At 48.1% G+C, this 24473-nt stretch overlaps 1 protein-coding gene across 8 annotated transcripts in view; it reads left to right on the top strand.

The window, feature by feature from the left end:
* PTPRF (protein tyrosine phosphatase receptor type F) overlaps window positions 1–24473 on the top strand; it is a 371326-nt gene that overhangs the window by 249669 nt on the left and 97184 nt on the right. For all 8 annotated transcript variants that reach the window (XM_080603450.1, XM_080603448.1, XM_080603454.1 and 5 more), the window contains one exon: window positions 20129–20317. In XM_080603450.1, the coding sequence (XP_080459576.1) occupies window positions 20129–20317 (189 nt within the window). The remainder of the gene's footprint in view (window positions 1–20128; window positions 20318–24473) is intronic.

The following is a 24473-nucleotide window of genomic DNA, read 5'->3' as shown; positions in this document are numbered from 1 at the left end:
GTGCAATTGTTAAAAACTCCCATTTAAAAAGATTTTTTTATTATTATGAAATGAATTGCACAACCTTTCTGTTAGTGTGAAAACTGCCTCTGTAGTACAATAAGTGGAACCGTGCGAACTGTGAAGCCTTAGGATTATAGTTTGATATAAAGAGGTGCATAGCATGCCTTCGACTACATAATGTACTCCCCCCTGGAGTACTTCCTTCTCGTGGAGTTTCAGGTACGGAAAAGATGAACTGTTCCATTAGCAAAAATCGTTGCCTGCAATCAGGTATCATTCCAGAGCGCTAAGGCTTTGTAATTAGCAAAGGGAGCAAAGCTCTCGCTGTGTTGCTGTAGTACAAAACGGGTCTTAGGCAAACTGAAGCAGGGAGGGCAGTGTGATTTTTGTGTGTGTACACAAGGGACAGCTGCAGGTAGCATCTCCATTAAATGTGTCTGTTACTGCATGGTATCCCTCCCTACCCTTTAAAGTGTTCTGTGCGAGGTTTTTGGGGGTGTTGCTGTCTCTGGCTCAGTGTGTGCAAGTGTTTCTTGTCGCTGCAGCTGCCGATCCTGCACGGAGGCAGTCGGCTAACGCGGAGCCTCCCGCTTTTTGTTTTCAGTACCAGCACGCAGCTCCAGCACAGCCAGGATGGGGCAGCGGCCAGCTCGCAGCGGCTGGGCTCTGTCTGCAGCGGGCAGCAGCCGTCTGGTGGCAGCGCCGGGAGACGTGCTGCTGGCCTGGGCTTTGCCAACGCTGCCTCTCGCTCCGAGGCCCCCAGCGAGCTGCTTCTGCGCAGGAGAGCTTGTTTAGGTGACGTGTCCATCAAAGAGACATTCAGTGGGGACATCTCCTTTCCTCCCTCCAGGCTAGCTTAATTCACAGACTACCTCCTACGGAGAGGGTATCGTTCGGAGTGAAATTACAGACAACTGACAGGATCCCTGTCCTCGTAAATCCCCAATAATTGTGACAAATGTCTGGAGCGCCGCAGGCTTGCAGCGCTCTGCCAGCTGCCCAGCCAGCCCGGCGGCAGCCACGGCAGCAAGGCTGCACCCCGCCAGGCTGCAGCAGCGTGGGGACTCGCTGCCGTCACCGGGCTGGGCCTTCGAGCTGCTTTCTGGCAGGGACGTGCCATCAGACCTGGTTAAAGCAGCTGAAATGGCAGCGGTCGCTTCCTGCCACCTGATCTGCTCATATTGATCCCGGGCTGTGGCGGAAACCCACAGCTGAAGCAGCCGAGTTTGCTGCGGGTTTTGCTGTGTCAGCAGAACCCTGACACTGCCGGCGCGCGAGGCCGGAGGGGAGACGAGGCTCCGTGTCCCGGGGTCCTCGTGGCGGGCAGGCACTGCGCAGACAGTACCGTGGGGTACGAGCCAAAACTCCCTTTTCTGCACACGTGCGCTAACAATGCAGCTTCTCCTGCGGACTGAGGGAAGACTTCTTACCATTTCTTAATCCCCCCTGAAAGATGACATGCCCCAGTTTTATCTCAGCCTCACAGTGACGAGACGAGGCCTGTCGCTTGTGCGACGTGCTGCTCCAGGGGAGGAGGGCAGAGCCGCGCTGCGCCAGCGCCCGCGGAGCCGTCGGGCCGGTGACAGGGTGGCCGTGGCCACATCGTAGAAGGAGGTGCGGCCTCTGCCATAAGTTTTCCTTTCAGGCACTCAGAATTGACTCTGGTGTTAGCGGCTGGCAAACGGTGCTAAAAGAACCTGTTGTGTTGTTTTTTTCCTGGTGTATTACACTGCTGTTCCTCCCCTTTTTATGTTGCGTTGAACTTGCTTACTCAGCAAACTGATTTGTTTTTTATTTCTGAATTAAGGATGTGAAATTTCTTTCGCTTTATGATTTTTTAAAAAAAACACAAATAGCTGTAGAGTTGCCACGTAGAGATTGATTCTTCTGGAAAGTGTGGTATTTAAAGCTAATCTTGCCTGAGTTCGTAAACTGCTTATTATGTTTGGTGCTTGGGACTTGAATCGCTTTTCTTGGCCAGGGTACTCCAAGCTCTAGGGGAAGAAGAGCGTGAAAGGTGCAGCTGCATTTAAAACTGAAGTGCTGGTTTTGAAATATCTGCCTGTAGCAATGGGAATTTTTCTCCCTGAAACAAGTGTTTGGTTTCAGGCTGGTTGGAGACACATCCTTAAGGAAAGAAAAGGAAAAAAAAAAAAGGCTCTGCAGATTCATTTTTCCATTACTTGGAAGTCATCTTGTATATAATTTAGATAGGTCTTAACGAGGCATAAAGTCACTTTCAGGAAATTGATGACTCCTTGTTCGCTCCTCTGTGAAATGAGGGCCTGGAGCCTCCCTTTGTTCCATCGGAGGTGTCATCAGATCTGATTGCAGCAACCCGATGAAGCTCTTAATCCGAGCACCGGAGCAACCACAGCCCTGGCCTTCTCCTCTCTATTGATCTCGCTGCAGGGCCACGTTTCTATTTCACCTTCGCGTGCTCCAAGTTTCCTTATCTCTAGCAAAGCTCATCCCTGGCCCTGTTGGGTTGATTAACTCTTCAGTCACCCCCTGGTTCTGGCCAGGTGCAGCGATTCTGTAGCTGTCTGGAGGGGACTTGGGCCAGCTCTGGGCCTGCGTTGGCAGCCGAGGGGCCAGCTCAGCCACGTGAACGGAGCAGGACACAAGGCACTGAGATTTGTGCTGACCATGACCTGCCCGCAGCCTTCAGTTCCAGCTCTTTTTGTCTCCGTTCACCCTCTCTGCAGAGCAGGGTGCTGGCACAGCCCTTGTTCCGCATCGCGGTGGGCCCCTTGCCCACTCGCCTCAGCTCTGGGCGCTGGAGAGGAGGCTGAGCCCCAAGGACAGCCAGGGCTCACCAGGGTCATGGCATGCCATTAGCTCCCCGGTTCTCGATCTGCAAGCACAAGCTCTCAGGAGAAGCCAACGGGCACGAATTTTCCATCGCTCCTTCCCCCAGCGCCGCAGCGCGCCGGCTCTCCCCGCCTCAGAGCAGGAAAGGTCAGGAACCTCATAAACAAGGTGAGCAGCGGCGCGGCCGCCCGGGCTGCCTCTCCTCCTGGCATTAGAGCGCTAATGAATGTTCTGTCATGGTCCCGTGCATATTGCAGGAGGCCTTCGCCTCCCCTGCCTCCTCCGGGCCTCCCAGTTACCAAGGTTACTGACGTGACTTTCCCCGGGGAGCCGCGCAGCAGCAGGGCAGGCCGCCGGCTCCACAGCATCCCACCTCCATGGCCAGCATGGCGGCGCCTTCCTCCTGCTCCCTCGGGTCCCTGCTGCTCCCTTGCTCCTGCCCCGCACTGCCTAGGGTGTCATTGGTCTCTTTTTTCTTTTTGGAGTAAGGATCATATTAATTTTGTTTTGCTTGCATAACCCGGACTGTTATCATCTGACTAATTACTCGCACATTTTCCTTCAGACAGCAAATGGGAGAGATAAAACTGCAGCAGGTTTATGTGATTTCTGCTTATCAAATTACTGTAATTATTTGAAGAATGGCTTAAAATTGTATGGAGTAATGAATTTAATTACGAGTTTGCAGCGATGCCTCGCGCTGCACGCGGCTTGCAAATGGGCGAATTCACGAGCGGCTCCTCGCACAGCGGCGGCGGGCAGGACTGCAGCGGGCGCCTTGCGAGGGGGACGGGGCTCACCCCGCGGGGCTGCCGGGCACATGGTGCCCGTCGCTCAGCCCACCAGCAAACCCAGCACAGACCCACACAGGACGAGGTGCCGGCAGCCCCCTGCTTGTGGCGTGCAGTGGCTGCTCGGCTCTGTCCGACCCCAGCCGCGGGGCACGCAGGGCCTGGTCCTGTTCATATGGGCCTGCGGGCAGCCCAGGCAGGGCAGGAGGTGCTGACAGACCTGTCCCACAGGAGCCGCAGCCTGTTGCAGCCTGCCCCAAACACTCGGAGCAGCGTTCACCATCTCCCCACTTCACCCTAGGATGAGCACGGTTTTTCACAGTGACTGAGAGATGCCCGGGGACGGGCCTGGCCCCCGCGAGCAGTGAGGAGGACATGCTCTGTGGCCGGACACCCCCAAGCCTTTACCTGCAATAAATTTCTCCCCGCATGCTTATACCTGAGGAGACCCCTCTTGCGCACAGCTGTGGGAGCTTTGTGTTTGCCACTGGTTCAGCTAGCGGTTATACCTGAGATTTCAGACTTTTTCTTTTGTTGACGTAAGATATAGATGGTAACAGGACGGCTCATTGTAGGAATACTGACTTCTAGGGTCAGGTGGTTGGGACTGCACAGCATGTTTTGTTTTCCTACCTTAAGTGCTACCACTGGTATTTGATGTAGGTGGGTTATGTGAGTGGACAAGTGCACTAGAAAGATGGGTGGGAAGGAGGCAAAGCCAGATGTAATGCCGTCCTTCGGAGCAGGAGAGTTTCTGAAAGCAGGAGCATGCTCCCGAGGACAGGCAGGCAAACAGAGTGGCCTCCGTTCCCAGCAAAACCGGATTGTGGAAAGAGGCACAGGGCCAATGGAGGGAAGAGGTTTGGGCTGGATGCATTTAGGCAGTGGAATAAAAGTGCAGCCAAGTGAGAATTGAAAGTGGTTGTATTAGAAGTGGAAAAACTGCTGGAGCTTCCGATCCTCTGCACTGTGATGTTCTCAGCTTCACAAAGGAGCGCTGGATCATCTGTACAACCCGCCTGCCGCCTTGCACTTTGCAGCGTCCCTTGTGACACAGAAGTTAGTGCAGTTTCAGCTACTTAAAATACCAGATACGAAAGGCACAAGAGTAAGTAGCCAAGGGCCTTCCAACCGATGTTGGAAACCTTTGCAGTGATTAAATGTCTTAGAAGATGATACTGACAGATGGTCTGTGGGCCACCGTTCAGTGATTACAATGTGGCACTGTATTTAAAAAAAAAAAAAAAAAGCTACCATAAGAGGTTACCAAATTTTGGAAGTGTGAGTCTGCCCTGATTTGGGCTTTAGGCAAATCAGCCTGGCATGCCGAGAAAAAGCATTGGCAGCCAGGAGCCTTGTGTTGATGCAGGCACAAGGGAACGTGTGCAGGATGGAGTGGCACATGGCACTGTGTCTGTCTGAATGCGAGGTCAAAACAGATTCCAGAAGGTATGGACTTTTAAAAGAGCTTGTCACAATGCAGACATGAATTCTGTGTGATCTCTGCAGTTTTACGTGAGTGAGAAAGCAGCAAGATATGACGAGAGTGGCGAAGGACCATGTGGTTGCTGAAGCCATAAAATAGGTGTCATTTTTGGCAATCTTTCCGTAACCCTGTTTAAGCCAGGAGGAAAGCAAAGCCCACTTTCATTGGGGAAACTCATAAGGATTAGTGCAACAAATGCTGCACTTGTTCGTGTGTTGGTGCAGTCAGCCGTGAGCACAGTTGACCGAGAAGAGATGGCAGGGCAGAGCGGTCTGCTGTCGTCTGCCTGGCCACGGCTCTGCCCTCGGGCAGCAGCCGGCCCCTGTGGGTGTCTGAAAGGAGCCGTGCTCTTCCTTCTCATCCCCACGTGAACGATGTTCACCCTTCAGCATGTGGGACAAGAAGAAGAGAGTACCTTAAGCGCCAGAGCGTAAGATTTCATTACCCTTAACCGTTTTTAGCTTTTATAGCTACAAACCTTATTAAACATCATAAAATTGTCCAGTTCTTTTAAGTCCAGCTATGCGGCTTTTCCCAGTTTGTGCCTATAGGAAGAAAGAAGATAGCAAAGCCGATCTATGAAAAAGTAAGAACATAGGAGTCATCTTAAATTCTTAACAGCATCTTGAAAATGCAAAATAAAATTAGCAATAATATTTTGCACACAAAGCTGCCTTCAGGAGGGATGTGTGTCAGAGGAAATAACAGTGGCTAATGTTTTCTTCTCTCAATCATTTTTAAAGGTCACTTCATGATCAAAATCTACTTGCTAATTTAATTTCTATTCTCAGTGTAAATGTAAGATGATGCTGTTTATTCTGTTTGCAGGTGGTTTGCTGGGAAGAATCAACCTTTTGCCTTTGTTCTCAGCGTGTCACGGTCTGGGCACAAAGCTTGTGCTCGTGGCAGCCCAGCTTCACGTGCTGCTGGGGCCATACCCCGCAGTCCAGGGCTTCTCAGGTGTTTTAATCCAAGGGCTCTCTGAAGAGACACGTAGGCTATCCATTGCATGTTGTCTCAAAGTATTTGCTCACAAGCAAATGAAATTGTGGTTTTGCTTGCTTCATTTATTTTGATGTTCTGCTTGCTGCTTGCATGTGTGGGAAGGTGAACCTGTGTTTATTTGCTGCTCTGTAGCACACCGGGGTTGTTTGTGAGCCACAAGTTGAGGGGATGCTTTCTTGCTCAACCCGCTTCATGTGATCCTAGAGGTCTTGCATCTCCCAAACACTTTCCTTCCACTATTTCCGTTGGCTTAGGATGCCACTTTCTGTCTCTAGGCGGTTGGAAACCAAGCGTGTCAGGGATGTCAGCAAAGAGAGAGAAGAAGGAACTAGGGAGTAAACCGCTTTGGAGAGCCGTGTTAGCCTTAGCTCAAGGACTCATCAGTACGAAACCTGGATTTTCAGCTCTCACGTGGCAAAATTCAATGATCTTCCTAGATCATCTGCTGTGGGGGGGATGTGAAATGCACAGCGGGTTGCTGCCTGCTGTAGAGCCCCGGCCGTGGTGTGTAAGCCTCAGGAGCAGGCGGCTCAGCTTGTGTGGGTCTGTGGTTTCCCTGCTGTTTCTGCCTCCTAGGGAAAACCCCAAGATCCCTCTCCAGCTGCTGAGACACGGGGCCAGTCACGAGGAGGCTGCACTCCATCTGGAGAAGACTGGGGCTGTATTGATTTTCCACAGATAGGATCAGGCCCCACTTTGTCTTCCCTCAGGCAGGTCATGGCTCTTAAAAACCCCTCTCTGGAAGGAAGAGCAACGTTTTCCCAAGGAGTCTGAGGCCCCCGTGATTGTCTCCAGCACCAGGGTCTCACTGTGCAGGGTGTCCCCTGGCATTTTGTGGTGGTTGTCAGCTCAGCACAGTGAGCAGCTGAGCTTCAGCCAGTTCCCCTTCTGTCCTTGGCAAGTGTGCTCTTGTGTCCCAAGCGAGCTTGTGGTCAGATTCCCAATAAGCCCTGAAGATCACTGCCGTGTCTTCAGGCCTCAGCAGGGCCTTGCTGCAGGGTTTGCTGTTGCCTCTCTGGAAGGGGATGGGAAGTCTTGTTCACTTCGCATGTGAGGGATGCCTGGGACAGGAGTGCCAGCCGTTACGTTACTTTAACCACACGTGTTCTTACCTTCTCTAGCTGAATCGTCCTGACAGCAGTGGCCTGTATGCTCTGAGCTGGGGAAACACAGATTCACAGCACTACTATCTGCAAGGAGATAGCCGCCTCTTGCATCCTCTAGGAAAAACGTACAGCGACCTCTGCTTAGCAGAAAGTTTTCTTTCCTGTTAGTGGTTGCAGCTGGGAGAGCCGTGCCTCATCTCCTGCTTGTAATTACATCAGGGGAGTACCTTGGGAGAAGGTTAAATAGTCTTTTGTATATCAAATAAAGCCAGTGAACTTCACTGAAATCATTTAATGAAAACAATCCTGATTATCTGTATATTCTGCCATGTGATATTTTAAAAGAACATTTTAAAGGGAAATGTGGAATTGTTTAAGGCCTCTAAAGACTGGAGTGCAGAGGCTATGCGGCAAATGCCTTTATAATCTAGGATCTGAAGTAGGCTTTGAATCCAATTGTTTTTTCCACTGTTGTAAAACATGAGAGATTTTGATACGGTAACTAGGATTTGATTCAGAACTTTCTTATTAACCGTTCTTCATGCACATCAAATTTTAGAGACTGAGCTGAAGAGCTCTGCGCATGAAGGATGGAACTGACTCAAGGACAGAGCTATTAAGGTGCGTAATAATCAAGAGAGGAAAATTAATTGTCTCTAATTTGGCATAAATCCCAGGGACGATAACTTTGGTTATTAGGAATTCAGGGCCTATTTCCAATTAGTTATACCCAAGCATGCTCTCATCTCCAGCTCCGGCGGTCTAATCTGGGAGCGCGTTAGCGCAGCCGCCGCTGACATGCCGAAATAGAGGACGGCGCTGCCTGACCTCTCCTCGCGTGGTCACCGCCAGCACCCGGTGCTCGCCTGGCAGTAAATCAAACCACGGCCTTGTGCTGTCGCTCCCGACGCCTTGCCCTGAGCGCTCGGCGTGTCAGCTGCTCGGCTGGGCAGCGAAAGCGCCTGGGCCATGGTGGAGCAGGTCGGGGAGGCTGCTGCGGCTTTAAAATGGGCTTTTTAGCCTCCGAACTTCCTGCTGGGACATCTGCTCCAGCAGAGCCGGGGTCTCTTCCCCTTGGGTATATGAATGTAAATAGTGCAGTTGTAATCTCTACCGGAAAATCTGGTCTGACCTGAGCTCGGTGAAAGAAAGAGGCGGCGGTTTCCTGAGCTGGCAGCGGCAGTGGAAGCAGCCACCACGCACGCACCGTGCCTGCGCCGCGCCGAGGGCAACTCCTCCGTGCTGGCAACGTGGGTGAGCGTGTGGCACTGCTCCACGTACGTGCAGTGGGGCTGGCGAGCCCAGGGACATTCCCTGTGGTGCAGTGGGAACACCTGAGTTCCCAGGGAGTCGATAGGGACAGCTCCGTCTGCAAGCCAGGCTGTGGATCTGGCACAGAAACACCACACGGGACAGGCAGCAGCACCTCTGGCTGCCTGCGTACGGAAGGGGCAGGAGGGGAGATGGTTGGCAGTAAGGGAGGCGAACCAATTCCTGCACTCAGTTCCCCTGTAATCGTTTTCTGAGACTTGCGGCCTTGTTGTGCTTAGCCCTTGTCTGTTGAATTCTGTCTGCCGTCAGTCGGGAACGAAAGAAAACTTGTCTGGGGGGGTGTGGGTGGCATCCCCCAGTAGCTGTGCTCAGTTCTGCTAATCCTGAACCTTGGCTTTAGCGCACGAGAAGCTCCTGGGAAGCCCCCACTGCCTATCTTTTTTCCTTCTCTGTGACTTACCATTAAAAAAAAAAGAAGAGGAAACCTCAACAGCTGCTGTAGGGGCTGCTCTTCCAGCCAGTGGTGTGGAGATGATGCAGAGATTTTCCTAAATAAAAGTGGAATTAGCTGCAGCGGAAAAATAGCAGCTTGTCTTCAGAAGAAGGCCAAGTATTCGGCATTTTCAAGAGGGAAACACCCTTTTAAAGTTTTCCTTAAGTTAATTTCTTAGCACAGTGAGGCTGAAGCTTGCCAAATCCAGGTATCTGTTCAGCTTTCTTGGTCTGTGCCTGGCAATGTTTTGGGGAAAGGGAAAGGACCAGCTTCGAGGACAACCCATCCCGCCCAGCTGGGAAGTAGGAGGCCCGTGCCACCAAGCTCTGCAGCCCTCCTCGCCTGCCAGGGAGACGGGGCAAAGCCACAGTTTCTCTAGTGCTCATTGGTAAAACTGGGCCTTTGCCTAACAGCAAATACATTTAACGTTAGGGAATGTGTTTTTCTTGAAAAGCAAAGGAATTGTAGCTGATCTCCCGCGTGCGGTTTATGTTAAGATGCGTACCACGGGAGCCAAGAGGTGCCTTTCTTTTTTTTTTATCCACTTGGCCTTGATGTGGTTTCACTGCCAGCTTTCCATTTATCTGTTGCGTGCTCTTTAATTCATGAGGGCTTGCACTGGGGATTTGTTTAAAGCCTTGGCTGAATTTGTCAGCCGCTCCTTCTGTGGTGCATCTTTCAGAAAAGATGGGTGTTGTGGCAAAGCAGTAAATAGGATGCTGAACCTCTGTAACTCTAGCTCTCTGGGTAAGGAGTGTGTGTCCTCTCTTACACTCTGATCAATTACATCATCCCAGCATTAAGACCACCACTTGTCTGGGAATAATGTCTTATTTATGGTGGCGCGCAGTCACGGGCGTGCTGCTGGTCTTTCGCTGAGGGCTTTTCTCCTTCATATGGTCTCTGAAAGACTGTTAAGGTAACTGGAGTCTCCATCTAAAGTGCTGCTGGAGCCAGGGCAATTAACGGAGCTTCTAGAAAGTGGTGTCTTACGTGAAGAGACAAAACCCACAGTGAGGCAGTATTTCTCTCCCTGACTCTGGTCAAGTCTTGTGTTCTTCCCCTTTATAAGAAGTCATTTCCCCACCACGTAAATAAAGTTACTTACCGAGTATCTCAAGATGTTTTATGTGGTAGAATATTTTAAAACTTCTGAATAGAAAGCAGTGATTTGCCATATCACTGATCTGTCTGGAGTTCAGATTAGATTAAAGCCCTTCTTACGTTTTAGGAACGATTTCTGTGCCTGCAGACTTTCTATGCCTGAGTTGGCTGCAACAGAACAAATGCACTGAAACTTCACGTTTATTGTTTCGTTTGAAGACAGCATTTCTCTGAGAAAAGATACGTGAGAAATTTTCAGACTCACCGAGGTACCTGATCTCAAGATAGGAACATTTTCTTGAAGTAATTTTCTCTTTCTTCTTTAAAGAAATAAAACCTCAGACTAGAAATTTCATTTGTGTTTTACTGGCTTGGCCTTTGCTGGGGCTGGTTCTGTGTACTAGTTTTGCTAACTTATTAATAACATTTTGATATATTTTCTGAGCACTTGCTCAGCGCACAGACCACTACAGCTAAGGAAATGGCAAATGTAGCTACGTGCATGAGAACTTACTGAGAGTGGGAGGAAAGGATGGCACTGGAGAAAAGGCACAGGGTCAGGGAAGAGGTGATACAGGGAGGTGGGGAGCAAAATAGGCGGTTGAGCACCAGGGCTGGTGCTTTCCAGCTCTTTTGCTGCAAAGGAGCCTTGCTTTTTGTAAGAATCTGTGCTTGTCCTCCTTTCCCACACCCACACGCCTTGGTTGCTGGCTTTGGGATTCCAACTCTCACGGTATTACAGAGCCGCTCCATCCCATAACTGGGCGACTTTGGAGGTTGCCTTCAAGTTGCAGTTCAGTCCTGAAGATCAGAGAGCAAAGAGGTGTTTCGGGAGGGCATTCGTCTTGGGGGGGAATTCTTTGTTGTCCTTTTGAAGCCCCGGCAGTTTGTGAATCCCAGAACTGGAGCATATTTGTGTGTTCTCTAATGACTCTCTGGCTCCTCCCCAGTACAAACTTAACTTTCAATTTCCAAGCTAATATTTCCAGAACATTTAAAACGTTCTCAGGAGTTTCTGACTGGGGGTTTTGGGGAGGGTGAAGGACAGACAAAAGGGGGTTATTTTTCTCTTTCAAGTAATATCACAGCGATTATCCTTAAAAAGTCAGCAATTGCTGCTCTACCATGCTGTCTGAATGCCTTCCTCTACAGTAGTTTAAATGCAAGGAAAGGCTTTCTCTTGTAGGAACTCTTTCCCATGTTGGAACAACTATTAGGAAATCAGCCATTTTCAGCAGGATATTTTATCAAAACATACAGCTTCTTCCTGTCCCTGATCCTAAAGTTTTTTCATGTAGACTTGCTGGCCATCACTTTGGTAGGCTGCTATGCTCCCCCAGAAGAGAAGAAGCCACTGGATTGGCGGCGATGCAGCCAGGCTGCAGGGGCTAAATAAAAATGAGATTTTAGCACGATCTGGCCCTTTCAGTAGGAGTTAAGTGACCGAAAATCTTGCATTCTGGCCTGTGAAGTGGAAATGAACAGATTTAGTATTCCAGCTGAGCGGCAGCAGGAATGCTTCACATTAATCTGAAACTCTGTGTTAGAAAGCGTGGGAGAGCTCTGCTGTCAGATTAACTCAGTTCTCATGCATTTTTTCCTGCACTGAGCTGCAACCAAACATAAATGGATCAAAAGTCAAATGCCCCATTAATTTAACCACACGTTGTATTTAATGACATATGGAAATGCATTATTGATTGCACATCTTAAAAATGAAAATCTCTATGCTAATGACATATCACATCAGTGCAGGTGAAGTGGTATGGAAAATGCAGGGAATTCATAAATGACTTAGAGCACCAGAAAGAGCCATTTACAAGCTTTTCTCTGAAAGGATTGAAGTTTTGGGTATGTTTTAGTGGGAGTATGTTTATATATTCTGTCACAAGGAAACGTGCAGTGACAGTACTTGGGCTCTATTTCTCGGTATAAAGTATTAAAAAGAAACAATGCTTTGAAAATAAGTCTACGGGCAGTTTTATTCAGCAGTTGGTGCTAACAAATGGCACGGTCCTGCCTGAAAGCACAGCTTGGGTGTCTTTTACTGTTCCTTTACTGTGGAGTCTTAATAGCTGGCTGCAAAACCTTTTTGAATTCATCGTGCTTAAAGAACTTTTGTGAGCGTTTTAAAGGCATGCTTCCAACTGCTGGTTTTAGGTTTTGTTTGTATTTATTTTTTTTGTAAGTAATAGTTGTTGAAAGAATCTAATCTTATCCCACAAAACTCTATTTTTACCTATTTGAAATTATACTTCTTTTTTTTTTTTTGTGGGGAAGGAATAAACAAAATTTCTACCCAAGCAAGGGTTAAGGAAGGGGCACTTGCTCAGTCAGGGAACTTTGCAGAGGTGATCAGTTTTACTTGTGTGTAAGCTCTTCCTCACCCACATTCTTGACATTTCTTGCTGTAGTTTCTGCTGTGCTATACTTTGAACCCTTAAATGGCTCTGAGCACCTCACAGCCTAAGCCATTTTTTGTACTTCGTTAACACGATTGTCTGGTTTCTCTGGTCTCTCTTGAAAAACTACTTGGTTGGGTGTTTCTTTGCATTTTGATGGGTTTGAGATGACTTGTCTATGGACATTGCTCTACACCTGTGGCATAATACCGGGCTTGGATTTGGAGCAGGAGCTTTAGGGTGGCCACCACCTCCCAAGGGGCTTTGTGCCACGCTTCCCACCAGCCTACAAGGTTCTGCCGTCAGCTTGGGCAGGCTCTGCCCTGTGTATGGAGCTTGTTTAGGCCAAGGGCAGATAAGCTGCTACTATAGTCCTCCTTCTCATTATTTTTTTCCACTTTTTTTTATATACCAGGCCTAAGTCTTGCAAAAACATTGAGTTTAGGACTAAGACTGTATGTGTGACTGTCACAGAAAGGAAGCCAGAACGGAAAGCAAGGAGAGGTGGCCAGGGCTGGCTGAAGGACGATGTGGCAGTAGGGATTTCGTGAACGCTGTCTCACTGTTGCAGTCTAAGCTGATAAAGGTGTAAATAATTGCTTTCTTCGAGGATAGGTTGAGGTCTCCTAGCTGATAGCAGACTCCACAGCTAAAACATCCTGAGCAGATGTTGTCATAGCTTAGGAAGATCCCTAAACTATGGGCTGAAACAGTGGGTTGTATGTGCAAACCTTTAATTTGCCGAAGTGTGTGACTGACTGCTCACTCCTGGTCGGCTCTGAGTCAGCTTCAGCAGCCGTTAATCATCTTGCCACTGCCCTCTGAGAAGCACAGGTCACAAGTCGTTATCTGGGAAGAAGAGAGAGGAATTGCCTGTCCCTGCCTGGAGCTGGGGCTGCACCCGGCCATCGCAGCCGATGTCGCAGTGTTTCTGAAGACCCCAGGCCGGAGGAGTGCAAGGCCGTGGCAGCGGCTGGGTGCCCCCCCGAGGGACCTTTCTCCCGCGTTTCCTTGGGCCATGCCTGGGGATGCAGTGTTGGAGGGTGCCTCCGTCAGCGCCTTTCAGCTGTGGCTCTTTTCTGTGTCCAGGCCTGAATCCAGACTGGATTAGCTACCCCATAGAAAAACCTTTAGGCCGCTGCTGGTTGGCGTGTGGCTACGTCTGGTGTACCAGGAGGGCTTTGGCAGCGGCGTGCTGCGGTGCTTCTCAGCGGGAAGGAGGCTGTGCTCTAATGGAGGGCTGGCGGTGCGTCTGTGGCACCACCTCTCGTCCCAGCCGCTTCCTTGGGGCAGGCTGGAAGGAATCGTGAGGCAGGCAGGAAGGTTGGGTGGGTGGTAACACCATCTTTAGGACTGGGAGAAACAACTTGTTTCATCCCGTGGGGATACGGTCCCCTCTCACGCCTGGCAAACCAAGGCTAGGCCCCGGGCAGGAGAGAGTGCTCAGGGCCAGTGTGTGGCTAACGGAGGGCTTGTGCCAGCCCTGGCATCGCTGCCGTGGCCCTGCACTCCCCGACCACCACATTCATGGGAGCAGGGTGAGAAGCAGTGCCAGGACATGGCCTGAAACCACGGTGGGGCCGGTCAGGAGGCGCTGCCATGCCTCGTTCCCAGGAGCACCCGCATCTGCAAAGCCACCCTGCGCCCCTCCATGACACGCAGGAGGTCAGGACAGCCCTGCCCGAGAGGTAACAGCCATCCAGCCATAGAGGGACGTTGTTAGCAGCACCCTTCTGGCAGCTGAAGGTTAGCCCTGTCTCCAGTGGGTGTTTTATGGGCTCATAACCTCCAGGATGAGCAGGACCAGCGAGCTCCCACGCCGCCAGCCCCCGGGGCAAGAATCATCAGCCTGACAGTTTATCCTCTTCTGCCGTGTCTAGTCTCGTATTTTCTTGAATTTTCCTTACAGTACTTTCTTTGTTTTGGACTGACTCAGATTCTTTCTTTTGTGAACTGTTTTGTTGCTGCTGCTGCTGTGATCTTTCTGAGAGATAGCAAATACTTTGTTTACTGTAAGCTCTTGTGCAGTAATTCATGTGGTTACACCGTGACACAGAAAAGTCCTTCTGGAGCTAATTTCCACACCCACCCATTCATCTGCACCCTTCTCCTCGTTTTCAGCAGGCGGCTTCAGCGTGTCACGTTGGCGTGATGTCATATAAAGCTGGCAGATTTGTCATTAAGAGCCTTGTCATCAATAGATGACTGTTTGTGTTTTCTGCCTGCCTGAAACTGTTTTATACTTGCTAACCCAGTAATTAATACTTTGCTGCCTTTGAAACAGGTTGGTTTCACTGCCCCACCTTTTCCTTAGGCAATTACAGGGCGGTGCCAATGTCGACGAGGCATTAATTAGCCTGCATGAGACTTGGCTCCGGCAGCGAGCACGCACAGCCGCACTCGCTCCTTCCTCCTCCCCGTGCAGGCACAGCCTGGCACCAGGCAGCCTTCAGAGGCCACAAATTTGGATAATGTTGTCGGTGAGCCTCTCAGGGAGCTTTTGTAAGAAGGAGGCATGCAGGAAGAGAGCGTCGCCTCAAAATGGCTGATAAACTGCTCTTTGTGCAGCATCAGTTGAACCTGAGCAGCGCCGTGTCAGGGTTTTCTTATCATGGAAAATGATGCCGTTCTTCTGGGCCGCTGGATTGCTCGAGTGCTTTTGATTGTCTTGCGGTAATTGAATAGCTGTGCTGTGTAACCTGTGCTGAAGGAATTAGGGCTGTTTATTCAGCAAACAGATGTCCTGGATTGTGGTGTGCTTACGATCTTCCTAGCTTGCATCTTTCATTAGTTAATATCACCGACTACCCAGGCTATCTTTCTTGCACTGATAATTTAGCATTTGCTAACGTGTTTCAGTGCCTCAAAGGGAGCTTTGGAAGCTTGTAAAATGTGTCGAGTAATTCCGTTGATCCATCAAATGGGAGTCCAGTAGGCAAGGGTTACCCCTGCAGACCCCTCCAGCATCCCGTTATATTGCTCCAGACCTCTGCCTCTTACCAGGATTGCTTCAGCGCTGGTGGCTTTAACTGGGTGAGATCCCAGCCTAGCTCACTGAGCCGGTAGGGAAGAAGTGAAATAGCTTTCAATATGTGCCTTCTGCTCCTGTGCAATGCTGACTGCAGTCAAATGCATTTATCAGAGATCTCCCTCTGCCCTCAATCCATTTCCTGCCTTGTCCCGAGCACTGCATACTCCTGTGTGGCTTCAGCTAGCTGGCAGAACTGAAAACAAAGCAGCTTTGTGTTTTAATCATTCCTACCCTAAAACCAATGTTGGGCTTGAAGTTCCTCAGCTGATGCATGCTGGCAGAAGCCAGTGGGCTAGATAAGCTATTTTCAGCCCTGAGAGCGGATAAGGTCCAATCTCTCTCCAGAAATGAGTTGAGAACACCCCTTCCAGTGGGGCAATGGTTTTTGATAGATTATAAGAGATTTAACCTTATAGCTAGGGCTGTAACATATAGAAAAGTTACTTCTTGCTATTTCCAAATTATATTGAATATCATTTTTTTTTCCTCTCCCTCAGCAGTCCAAACAATTGGACTCATGATACTAAGCAGGCTTGGCTCTTATAGGAAGAGGAATATGACAAATAACACCCATAAATGTGTTTACAGTTTTCACTGTCTTCTCTAAAATACTGTTTCTGAGAATTATGTTGACACAAAGGAAATTCACAGTGGTAGGGGGAAGATTTTGCAGGTGCCAAGTCATGATATGACCTGCAAAGCACAGCTGCATGGCTGCAAGACCACTGGGTGCCATCTGGGGTTTGCGCCAGCAGGAACCTGATATCCAGCCCGCCAGTTTTTCACTTCTGTGAGAGATTACAAGTTTTGAGCAAGACCCTGGGGCTAATCCTGCAGGATTCAGCCATCAACAGCTGTGCTCCCCATGGGCTCTTCTGCAGGCCTTTCGGTAAGCAGCTGTTACACCGCTCCACGCTGGGGCTGATCCATGCTTCTCAAAAGACAGAAGTTGCAATTGCCTCGGTGTTCTTATCCTCAGTTGATACTTGGAGCGATGTAGAAAATAAGGACGCCCCAATGGTTGTGTGTCTGACAGCAGCAGCCTCAAGAAAGGTGTTTTTCTGGTGAGCCTGTGAACGAGCTCGCTGTGTAACTGCAGCAGCTGTAAAGGAGGCCTCAGCTCCAGTCCGGGGCTGTAAGAAAGGCTCCTTACTTTCGCTTCCCCCTTAAAGATGGGAAATCTGCGGCACAAAAGAACCGCAGGAGCAGGGGGGTTAGATTTCTGTCACCTCGGAAAGGGGATTAGCAAGGCGAGCTGTCAAGTGAGCAGGATGAGATATCCTCGGCACATGCTGTCATGCTAGATGCCAGAGGGACATTCCTGGCTCCTCGGTGACTGCTGCTAGCAAGACCTCAGCCTGGCCGGGGCTTTTCCACGTTTCGGTTTGCAGTTGCAAAATCCACTTCTTTCTTTCTCAGTCTCCCTCTCTTCTCTTCTTGTTTTCCTCTCTGTCATTCCTGCTTTCATGGCTTTTCTCCAAGGAGGGAATTAGAGCTTGCAGCGCCTGAAAAACTCCTGCTTGTGGCTGGATTTTGCTGCTCTAATCTAAGGCCTACCTGAGCTACACCCCATGACAGTATCTGAATCCCAGAAAGAGCTGGTTTCTAGATAGTTTGCACTTGGAAGTAAGTCCGGAGCCTGTTTTAATGTGTATTCAAAGCATACTAAGTGTCCTTGAATAAAACCAAGTGCTGACAAGCTCATTTTCTAGAATTAGAGTATCCACATATTGGCACGAACAGGAGGATAGCTATTACTGACGAGCTCCGTGTGCGGACAAGTTAGTACAGCTAGCGAGGGCTGGAAGGAGCCGAGGCATGACTGAGCCTCCTAATTAGACCTAGATTAGACTTTTGCCAGAGGGGAAGGCAAGGCAAGAACAGCTCTGAACTCCTATCGTTGCCTGTAGTGGTTGGACGCGGAGACATCCCTTGCTGTCCCGGTGAGCCAGTGCCGCCCAGCCGGGCTGGAGCGGAGCCCCCTGGTCTCCACAGGAGCGCTGCTGACATGAGGCATGGCCTTGTGCCGACCCCAAAAGGGTTTCTCCACACCCAGGAGGGCTCGGGCAGCAGCTGAAGTCCCCGCTTCCAGATAGCACAGGCACTGGAGGCCACCTCCAGACAAGGGGCTCGTCCTCCCCTTGAGTTCAAGGCCCAGACAGCACGGCCTAGGCCCGGTGCAGGACCCTGGGGGCAGCCCAGAGCTAGCAGCAGGTGAACCCGGCACTGGGCTCATCTCTGGAGCCCAGGACAGGCCTCGTTTGGGATTCTTAGAAGGGCAGAGGTAGCTTTGCTCCAGGGTCTTTGTAGTCAGCATTTCCCTGTTGCGCCCAGTGAAGTCAAGGTTAGCTCCTACCACTTCTGCTGGTTCGTGGCTCGTCGCAACCTGCTCGGGGTCGCGTGCCTGTGAAAGGTTTTCTGCCCTCTCTCATTTCTGTGGAAGAAGGATCATTGTGGATGGGAAGAGATTTCTTGCACAAGTGCTGGTTTCGGATTTACTTTTAGCTTTTGCTAAGCCTCCACACAGACTTTGGACGAAGTTAACGAGGTGATACTTCGCTTAGTGTGTTCTGTGTAAAATCTTAAACAAACCGGGAAAGACTGCAAATACTAAGTGTGGTGATTAGATTAGATCACGTCAGGGTTTCAGCCTTCCCAGAATAAACATCTGTGCCTCCAATATCATAAATAGCAAGGTGCTGCACTTTAGGCAAACGTGGCCTTGATCCAAGGGCATGTCATCGTTTTCCACTTCTCTTATGTATCTTCCTTTGCTTTTCAATCTATACCGTGTTGTACATCTGTGTGTGCCCTGCTTTTGTTTCTTTTCAGCCATGCAGGAGTATGCATTGTGGTTGCTCAGTATTGAGTGCTTCTGTTGCTTGTTATTGAATGCTAGCTCTGGTGTCATTCTAGTTAAGCTCTATGTACCTTTCGTCTTTGAAAATCAATGGAGAGCAAATTAAAAAAAGAACTGGTTTCCACTGGTACCTTTCATTTAATAAATAAATAAATATATATATATATTTTAAATATTCCTTTTATGTTTGCTCATGATGAGAGAAGCTTCTAGGGAGGCCTGGGAGACACAATAAGGTTTGTACTCTTAATAAGCATCAGGAACCTTTTTTTCCTTTAGAAAACCGTGGATGTCTCATAGCCACTCTCATCTACCTAGCAAAAAAATATTCCAGGGCAACGTTTTGTTTACAGCAGATGTTGCCTTCTGCTGCAGTCTGGATGTACAAACAAGTCATGGGTCTTGGGAATTCTCCTGAGATCATCTTAGGGAAGAATTATCTAAGATTAGCTACCGAAGGCTGTGTTTGTGCTGCAGGTATAGCAGAACAGGCAGAAGGAAGTACCTGAGGTGGCCTGTTGCTAGCACTGTCCTGTCAAGAGTTAGGGGATACAGGTCCAGATGTGTGACATAACAGGAAAAATCAGGCTGCAGCAAGTTCAGACTCCTCCAGGACTTTGGAAAATGCTGAGATCTTGCTTGTTTAATCACTGCAGTGAGCTGGGAGCCTTGCAGAATTGGATTTGCCAGAGAAGATGGTTTGCTTAAGTTCCCTTAAAACGGGGGGGGAGAAAGAAACATACTGAAAATAATTGAGTTTCTGATGCTTTAAAAGCTTCTTAATGTTCTTCAAGTTCTTTTTTTTTTTCTGTGAAAGCATGTCCTTTTGATTGCAGTTCAGGCTTAGCAGAGTACAGTACATCTTGCTACAGAATGAGTAAATGAGCTCTGTTCTGCAGCTGCTATTGAATGACGATGTTGGAGCATGCCTTGGCTTATCAGTGAAGGCTGCCTAATGTATTCAACCCAGCCTACCTGAGCATGCTCTGCAGCAGCAAACCCAATTAACTATTTTTGTACCTGCTGTATGAACGGCTTCAGCAGTTCTGGTGGTGCTTCGTTTTATGGTATTTCAGTGAGACATGCCAGAGCGTGCACTGGCCATTTGTCGCACACCTCCGTTGCTCTCTGCAGCCCAGAAAATGCACCAGGAGCTTGCCACGGCACAGCCTGGCAAGGCGGCTCATGAGCAGAGTGTGGCTCATTAGCTTTACATTCATTAGTTTCTAAAAGCCTTCTGAATCAGATCTGGGGGCATGAGGAAGAGATTTACAATCTATCCTACCAGTGTGACAGAATGTTCCTAGTCAAAAAAGAGCAAATGGGCCTCTCTGGACCATTCTAAGGGTTTTTATTGTTTAGCTGTTGTTTTTCAAGATGCCTCAAACTATTTGGCGTTTTGTTTGTCTGTTATCTTCAACTCGGTCCTCCCACAAAAAGGCAAATACCTGCTTTTACTGAATTATTAACAACAATAGAAGAAGCTTACGTATCAATGAAAATTATGGACGTTTCCCAAGGCAATTGATTTAAACGGAGTTAAATTTAGTGGAAGCTTCTATTGGTATAATGAATGCTCATTATAGAGCCTAATGTGCTTTAAGGGCTTGAAAACCTTCTCAGTAGGGAAGTCTGGATGCTGTTTTCCAGCAGAGGCACAGATGCTGTACCATGTTACTGCTGTCCCTACAACCGTATCCCATCTCTATGCTGGAACCTTTCTCTTTAACCTTGTGGTTTTTTTTTTTCTTTCTCTTGCAGAAGACCATCTCCCAGCTGGCTTCCCAACCATTGATATGGGCCCGCAGCTGAAGGTGGTGGAAAAGGCCCGCACAGCCACAATGCTCTGTGCTGCCAGTGGTAACCCTGATCCTGAAATCTCCTGGTTCAAGGACTTCCTGCCTGTCGACACTGCAACTAGCAATGGGAGAATCAAGCAGCTCCGTTCGGGTAAGGTAGCAAAGCAAGTAAGCCTCCCTTACCCCCTAATCCTTCCTCCCTTTTCTCTTTACTCGATACTGTTATTTTTCCTCATGTTGCTGAAATGCAGTTCTAAATTCAAATATCACTTTGATTTGAGCTTGTTTCTTCTGCGAAGTAAAAACTGTTTTTGGAGCTGATCCTATCTACCAGGATATCATGATTTATTATATGGATAGATTGGCACGGACATTCCTTTTGGAACATCGCCTGGATTCCTTCTTCTGTAGAGCGTCTTGACATTGCCCCAAATCCCTGGTAGGCTTAGGCATTTCTCTACCAACTCAGCAGGTCTCGGCTACTTTTAACGGGAGCACAGTACAAATCGGTATAACGAGATACTGGTTGAAGTTTTACAATCAGTGGTCATGTACTACTTCACTCCTTACATAGATGCTGCAAGACAGTGCTCTGCTTGCTGTTGAGATCTTTATCACTCTTGCTGTGTGACACCACAAGAATAAAGAAAAATTCAAGAAGCAGCGATCCTATGGATTTCAAAGGAAGGCGGACACAGTTTTGATATTACCATTTCTTTTTTATTATTCGATAAGCTGAATACTAGGTTTAGAAATGCAGACAGTTTGTTTTTGTCGGTGTCTAAGACTTCACTCATTTTAGTGAGGAACTCTTGTTTTTCTGCTGCACTTTTCAGTCTCTGAGGACTGTAAGGCCCATTACAGAATTAAAGAAAATAAAACATCTCTCTTTTCACTTGATGAAATGCAGCTCCCCAGCATGAATTGCAGTGGATATTTAACAATGCACGGCATCGCTATATCGCAGCTTTAGCCTGGGGGAAAAAGTCCATGGTATCCTTCTGAAAGCACAGAAGGACCGGAGCTGGAGTGGCTTCAGTGTGGAAAGGTCTCATGCTTAACTAAGAGACAGAATGCCTTGCCTGGCCGTGATGTGTCTCCGGGCACTCAAAAAACATTTGTTACGAGTGCTGCTGCCAGGGCAACACCATCTTCCTCCTAGCAAGGTGAACGTCTTGACACATTTCCCCATAGCAGGAGCCCTCTGCATAAATCTGATGATGCTTGGATGATAAGAAGTAGGCTTTTACTTGGGGGAGTGGGTAATGAGACATCACTCTCGTCAAAAATAGAACCCAGCCTGACACTCCTGATCCCACCTTGATGTACCAGTGAGCGCTAATTATACTAATGCATTTATAGCTTATGAAATTTCCCAGTGACCTTTAGCTTATCTCCCCCACAACATGGTTTAATCTTGATCTGTTTGTGCTGAAAGAAAATATCACACTTGTTAATTATTCTGAGAAGCTTTAGGAAGCAGCAATAGGAAGGTGCACATGGATGTGTTTCACTTCATAGCTGACTAAATCAGCATCAGAAATTACCATAAATGAGCAGCAAGACAGCTCCTGATGCACTTGCTGTATGTTCTCCAGCCTCCTTTTTGCAGGCACTTGGCTGCCTCTCTACCAGCTGCTTCACAAGTTTAGTGAGATAGAAAGTTTAAAAACAAACCAGTAAACTCTGTCACTGTGTCCAAGTTTTGCTTCCTATTCGCTGTTCTTCAGCAACATCTCAATTGAATATTTCACCGGGGATTCAAACTCTAGAGCTGGCTGCTTGCTGAAGACACAGTAATTACCAAGGGAGGTGTCAAGGGAACCTTTTAGAAATCAATGAGCAGCACACATCCTCAAACTTGCGAAAGAAATTGATTAGCTCTCTAATGTAGTAAGGGAGGTTTCCACAGTTCAGTGCAAGAGACTTCCAGATATGAGTGGTTGTTTTATTTTTAGGGACCTGCTGATATGATGCCAAGATTCACCAGGGCTCTGGCTCCACCCTGACATGAGTGGGGAACAAGAAGTTTACCACTTCTCATAGGCCAGAACTTGGATCCCTGCTAGCATGTGTGGCTTTTTTCCTATATTTGTGATAGATACAGAGTAGGGCCTGCCCTTTGAATCATAGAATCATTAAGGTTGGAAAAGACCTCCAAGATCATCTGGTCCAGCCGTCCCCCTGCCACCAGTATTACCCGCTAAACCGTGTCCCTAAGTGCCCTTGAAGTGTGTGGGCCACACTTACCTGACTGCAGTCACCCTGTGTGAGCAATGTGGTGGGTTGGGCAGCCTCTGATCCATTCTGCAAGGTGCTAATTGAGCTCTCCAGCATTACACCTCATGGGGCAGAGTTGTTTTTCAAAGAAAAGAATATTTAAATAGATACCTCATTATATGAGAGTTTAATAGTTTGCAAAGTCTCTGCTCCATTAAGATAATATCTTGCAGCCAGCCTGGCATATCTGCATGAATGTCAGTTTATACTGTCTCAATCTAAATATACGCTCATTTAATTTCATTTAATTAAAACCCAATAAAACCTAGACAGATGCAATATAGTTAAAATAGTTACAGCACAGTGTCAGCCCAATACTGCATATATAGAGTGTCCGACCTTCACCCAGTACATAATATATTATTATTCAGATGTCCTAAATATAGGTTATAAAGGTGAAAGCAGCTCTGGAGTCTAACTGGAGAGTTGAGGGATGATTTCATTTCCTCAGGCTCCTAGTGTGGAATAAATAGCTAAAGAAAACACATGCTAGGGAGAGATGCTCTCTCCTGACACTCAGTTATGTGGGCTGGCAGTGCTCTGCGGGCTGCAGGCAGGTCTTTGAACTCGCATGCAGTCGGATCACGTGCCCGAGTGGGCTCTGAACATCAGTTTCTAGAGGTGTGTTCGTCTTCTGTGAAGGTATTGCAGTTTGTGGTTTAAGACAACCAAGCTGTCGCGTTAGGCTTTTTTAACCCTGGAATAATGGTGTCTGTCAGCAGCAAATACACCATTTATAAGTCTGCCCTGTGTCCTCCCTTCCTTCATTTACTAATTACGTCTATATTCGTGTTTATGCATTTTTCTTGTTAAGCCTCCCCTTCACATTTAGAGGGCTTTTTTCTCCCTTCCCCCACAACACATAGATCTTTCCTCCAGAATAATGCTTAATTCTTTTTTAAGCCCAGCTCTTGGGTAGTTTGGCCAGTATGTGTTGGAGTAATTGCTCTAGAGATGAGAACACAAATAAATACAGGTTTTCAACTCCATTATCACAGATCAAGGCAAAGGCAGGGTCTCTGACTCATTCTGGTTATAGCAAAATTCTCCCTTGCTCATCTTGCTAGTACTTCCCACCTCTTGTTGAGAGGCTGCTTTTCTGCAAAGGCAGTGACTCAGGACAACTCCCTGTTCTCTCCCAGGGTGCATGGCTTTGGTCGCTGCTTCTCAGTCACTGACACAGAATCTTAGGCTGGTTCTGGGCTGGGAAACCTCCCTTTCATGCTAGCTCTTTGTAAAACCTGTTTGGCTGAACTGATTTTAAAACTGTCTGGAGATTGTAGTAGCAGATGATGCACATATGAGAGTCAGGGTCAGTGCTACACCTCCAACCATGTTTTAAAATTAGTTGATGATGTGGCAGAAACTTCGTCAATATAGATCAGACTGTCCTGATGCTTCACAGCTATTCCATAAAGATTCTTGGATCACAAGCTCCTGAAGACTTCAAAGCAACTCTGGTGGTATTCATACTCTCAAAGCTCGAGTGCTTCCAGCGAGTTTCATATTTGAAGAATTGCTCTTCCACCTTGCTCTTCAGAAAGCTCCTGAACAAAATGTCAAATTAGAATAAATAAATATCCTGAATGGTAGCATAGAGATATCTTTGCCACATCAGGAAATTCCAGAAATTCAGAGAGCATTGTCATCTTGTGTCTATTAAAGAACTTGGTGCTACGACAAGTATCATTCTTTTTTAATCACTGTCAATTAACTGAGCTACAGAACTGTGCCCTAGACCCTCGTGTAGCTTTCAGGCAATTAACTGCAAGTGAAGTATCAGAGAGGGCTCTGCAGGTGACTTCAGTCGCTCTCTGGAAGAGTGTAGGTGCCTCTAACAAAGAAGCAGTGGGAAGCTTCTCAGCGTATCATCTCACTGCATTTATGCTCTGTTACTAGGAAGCATTTTCATTTTAGTCTTGGTCCTAAAGATAGGAGCACCACTTACATGGAAAAAAAACAACAAAATAAACATACACAGTACAAACTTGCAGAAAGAGGCAGTGGCTGTGGGATGGCAGTGTGGC

Source organism: Anser brachyrhynchus, assembly GCF_964034855.1.
Source record: "Anser brachyrhynchus genome assembly, chromosome: 8".
Lineage (NCBI taxonomy): Eukaryota > Metazoa > Chordata > Aves > Anseriformes > Anatidae > Anser > Anser brachyrhynchus.
Note: the sequence above shows the minus strand (reverse complement) of the source record. Positions and strands in the feature narration are given on the sequence as shown.